Source organism: Teleopsis dalmanni, chromosome 1, assembly GCF_002237135.1.
Source record: "Teleopsis dalmanni isolate 2A chromosome 1, ASM223713v2, whole genome shotgun sequence".
Taxonomy (NCBI): Eukaryota; Metazoa; Arthropoda; class Insecta; order Diptera; family Diopsidae; genus Teleopsis; species Teleopsis dalmanni.
Window position 1 is genome coordinate 223,949,026 of NC_051846.1, and position 4,542 is coordinate 223,953,567.

A 4,542-nucleotide genomic window follows, 5' to 3' on the forward strand; every position below is an offset into this window, starting at 1 on the left:
AGAGGCCATCGGGAAACGCTTTGGGGGTTGTCACGCCAGGCGGAATGACAACCACCCAAACATTTTATCCGTCAAATTAGAATCCAGTCAACCAAAACTGATGCAAGAAAGTATAGTCCAAAATCAAGGCATTAAATCGAATCATCATATCCAACTGAGGAGTAACCAGCAACCGATTCCACCAGACGCAAAACAAGCAACAGCAATTAGTAGGCCAATAACAAATATACTACCAACGCTAAATATGCCACACCAAAGTAATTCACAATCACACTTAGTACCATTACAGGAAAAACCACACAAGGAGGCAGTTCATAAATGCATCGTAACTCCTCCACAGAGTTCAACGTCTCATAGGGAAAGTCCAGAAGTAGGTTATCAACAAGCATATGCACAACAGTCGCTAGTTAACTACAATCAGAATACGCAACCACGAGAGCAAAAGTATCAAACCGAAGAGCATGACTTATCATCACGTCCAGCACTGCCACAACGTTTAATGATAGTACCGGAGTCATCACATGTCAATCATCCAGTACTACCAACTTCTACAAGTTCAGAATCATCATCGCAAACGCCACAGGGGCATTCACAAGGTAATTTTAAATCACCATCGCAAACGCCACAGGGGCATTCACAAGGTAATTTTAAATCATCATCGCAAACGCCACAGGAGCATTCACAAGGTAATCTTAAATCATCATCGCAAACGTCACAGAGTCATTCGCAAGGTAATTTCAAATCATCGGTACAACCAAAAGAACTTGAGCCGCAGCCGCCATCTTCGGTTAATCAGCCACAGTCACCACGAGAAGCACCACCAAGAGATAATCACCAGTCCGGTCCACCATCATCTTCGTCATCAACCACATCGCCACAAAGGAATTCTACTACAGTATCGCCAATAGCGGACAATCGTCAAGTACAACCTACGAAGTCATTAGATCCATTAGATATCAATGTTTCAGATAGTAAACTTAACACGGAACTACCAAGCCAAGGAATTCAAGCAAAGGATAAAGTCAAGCATGACAGTCAACAAGAAACATGGTCACCACAAGAGGAATTGAACGTCAGTCAACCAAGCACAAAAGGAAACAAACCAAAGATTTTCGTACAACGTCTAGGTACATTTAAACGAAAGGATGACCATCATCATGTCAGCAACCAAGATGAGTATTACAAAATTTTCAAGTGTCCAAAGATTAGAAAGAGAAATCGAGCCTCGTTCTAAAAGGAATATTAGTAACACAAGTATTAGCATGTATCATATGGAAAATAAGGGATAAATGGAAAATCAGAAGTATCAAGTGCAAATTTGCCGACGAGGGGTCATCAACGTATCATTAAAATAAAGTTTTAGTTTAATTTCTGTTCTGAAGAAGGAGGGAAATGTAACGACACAAATTTACAAAGTAAATTTCTGTGCTACATAAAACAAGAAGCAGAGAAAAACACAGTCTGTGTGTTAAATAACCGCCACCACTACACATAATATATCTAACAACTCACATGAAAATCACTGAAGGCGACTTAACTGGAAAATATAAAATTGAATTAAAATATTTATTTGAAATATCATGGACATTACCTGGGATCCTCGATGCCAATGTGCCGCGGGCATCGCTACATGAAATGTGCAAATTCTAAAAATATACGAAAACAAAATCAACGTTTGGTTAAAACTTTTATGAATGGAACACTTATAAACGCAACAACAATGAACAATTATCGGCGAAACATGTGTAAATTTTAAACAAATGTCTATTTTTCTACAATTATATAGAAATAAAACAAAACACAAAACAATGTAACTCTTATCACAGAAAACACGTTTAATTATTGAACAAAGATCTATTTGAAATATATATAATTAAAATAATACACAAAACAGTTTAACATTTTTTGGTTGTCCAATTTTATTTTTATAAACAAAACACAACAAAACAAAACTAAGCACGCCAACATCAATTTTATTTCTTTTAATATTTCTTTTCTGTTCACATTTAGATAATATTAAATTCACAGAATATATATGTATATTTAATACCTTGTTTTGTAGTATTAAAACACTTTACTTTTAATGTAATAATATTTAATATAATATAAACTAAAAAGGAATAACACACGAAATAAAGAAACACGGCGCGTAGTAAAAGTACTAAAAAATCACGGCGAAGCAGAAGAAGTGAGAAAACAGTAGAACACAAAGTTCAACTTCACGGCGAAGTCAAGTACAGCAAAGAATACCGGTACGCTACACCAAAAAGCTCCGGTATGCTCGATATAAAAGGAGGTACATTTTATATAATCAGGGACTTGGTTTGCGACAAGTGAAAGAGCAAGTACTCTGGCTCATTGGGCCTTCTGGTAAATTTTACCAAACTTGAAATTTTACTTTTCCTGAAACAAGTACACTGGCCTATTGGTCATCTGGCACATTGTGCCACAAATCTGGTTCTTTGAATCAAACGTAGTGTAAAATTCCTTTCCTGTCTTATATGTATATTTTTTAACCTGGCTTATTCGGTCAAATAGTTTTTACAGCACGGAGGAAACGTTTTGTTTATTTTTTTTACAACAGAAGAGGGGCTTAAGAAGTCACACGGGTTTTGCTAAGATTCTTTTAACAAGGAGTATATGGAGAAGTGGGAAATTTTGGCATCAACATAATTTTTTTTATTTATTATTAGAAATGTTTCCAATGAATTTTAATTAAACTTTGTTAATCATAAGTTTTATGAAATAAATAAAGTTATATATATAATTTATACATATAAATCACGTTCTGTTTTCTTCTAAAACCAACGTCTCGGCAAAATTATAAATATATTGTCACGACTCTGGACGACGGCTGAGGATACCCCAGCAAAAACTAAAAATTTTTGAACGTCACCAAAAGTGTCGTTACAACTGCCAAACTACATAAACTTAAAATATCGAAAAATATACAGCGCGCGAATTTTAAATGAGAATTTCCGAAAACTTTTCGGTCTTAATGTAAGTAGTACCAAATAAATCTAAGACCATTGAAAAATCAAAACTCAAAATTAAATTTCACAAATTGTTATTATTAATTTTTTAATTTAAATATCGAGTTGTTTCATTTGTTTTGAAATAAAATATACCCTGTGTTTGTTCAGTTTCTAAAGGACCTCCCAGAGTTATATTTGTACGTGTTTTGCATCCTTTTCTCTTCTTAATTTCATTGAAACTCTCGCACCTGTATATTGGTACTAATAAATTTCCTTTAACGGCTCTTTCATAGAATTTAACACTTCGTGAATGTGAACAGAACCCCATAGCTTCTACACCACATCCTGGCTGCTTTGAGCCCCAATTTGGATAAAATGATGCTTTTCCAATTGGATTTAAAAAACCATATGTGTCGGTACCCGTGTGTACTGTTAGTACATAACGTGCATCAGTAGCTGCCAAACGTTTTGTCGGTGGTTGATTTTCAAAAAATAAATTTGCCGGATCTAATCCCACTATTGCTGCTAGTTTATCACTCTTAATTAATTTACCACACAAGCCTGCGATATGTGCGCCCACACTATGTCCAATTAACACTGTTTTATTATAATCCAAGCGAAATTTTTTATGAAGAAACTCTAAGAAATCCGCTAAAATTTGACTTAGTGCCGGTACGTGAGGGTATGATACAGGGTAAGCATTTTTGGCATAACGTCCCCAGTCAACCGCTATTATATTATACTTTCCTTTAGGAAAATACGCATTTCGAACGTTAGGATTTGGTTCGTCTTTATAATTATTAAACCATCCATGTATTACTATTCTAAATTAAAAATATATTTTTTATACAAATTTATGTGTGTGAAATGTTAAAACTGTACTTACTTGGTTTGTAAGTTCGAATCGAACTTTGAACGTCTGACTGAGTTTTCATCATTGAGAAATAATTCCTCTGGATGATCTACAGTATCCCTGGTGTATAAATAATATTTCAAGACATCAGCAAAACCTAAGGAAGCTATTTAATTAAATAAATACTTAGTAGGTTTTTTTTTAATTTCTTAATAATTAAAACTTACAAATTGTTATTAACAAATAACATGTTTTTAGAGTAATCATATTAAACGTTTTACAGCAATCGAGTAAAAGTGAAATAAAGTCACGGAACCATTCATGATCGGTTTTTATAGATTTTTCACTCTGGATTGATAAGAACTATAATAGTGTTTATATTAATAACATACAAAACTTTACATGATATAACATGTAAAGATCTTATCGTTTACTTTTAAATAACTGTTAAACCTAACCTATAATTTTAGGTTAGGTTTAGGTTATAACTTTTATAGAGAATAGTGCGATTGCTAATCAATAAATATTTAGAAAGATGTAACAATTTATTTTTTGTTATTTTATTAATTCATATTTATTTCTCAATATACTCGTCTTTCATTTCAATGCATTTGACACAAAAATTCTCTCTAATGTTTTGAAGGCGATATAATTTATCCAGCCCTTCAAAATAAATTACTTTTTCATTTTTTGGGTGTTCTGTTATGTTAAGGT

At 33.4% G+C, this 4,542-nt stretch overlaps 1 protein-coding gene across 1 annotated transcript; it reads left to right on the plus strand.

The window, feature by feature from the left end:
- The first annotated feature begins 244 nt into the window (after positions 1-244).
- LOC119667503 lies at positions 245-1,363 on the plus strand. The gene is made up of 3 exons (XM_038076798.1): positions 245-494; positions 762-1,127; positions 1,284-1,363. Exons 1-3 carry the CDS (start codon positions 245-247, stop codon positions 1,361-1,363), a joined length of 696 nt encoding a protein of 231 aa, XP_037932726.1.
- Positions 1,364-4,542: the final 3,179 nt, after the last annotated feature.

Excerpts from the sequence above, each read along its gene's own strand:
- LOC119667503 (XM_038076798.1), top strand. The coding sequence starts at position 245 with ATGCCACACCAAAGTAATTCACAATCACACTTAGTACCATTACAGGAA. Across the intron at positions 495-761 it reads ACGTCCAGCACTGCCACAAC|AACTTGAGCCGCAGCCGCCA; the intron begins GTTTAATGATAG and ends TACAACCAAAAG. Across the intron at positions 1,128-1,283 it reads GATTTTCGTACAACGTCTAG|GGATAAATGGAAAATCAGAA; the intron begins GTACATTTAAAC and ends ATGGAAAATAAG.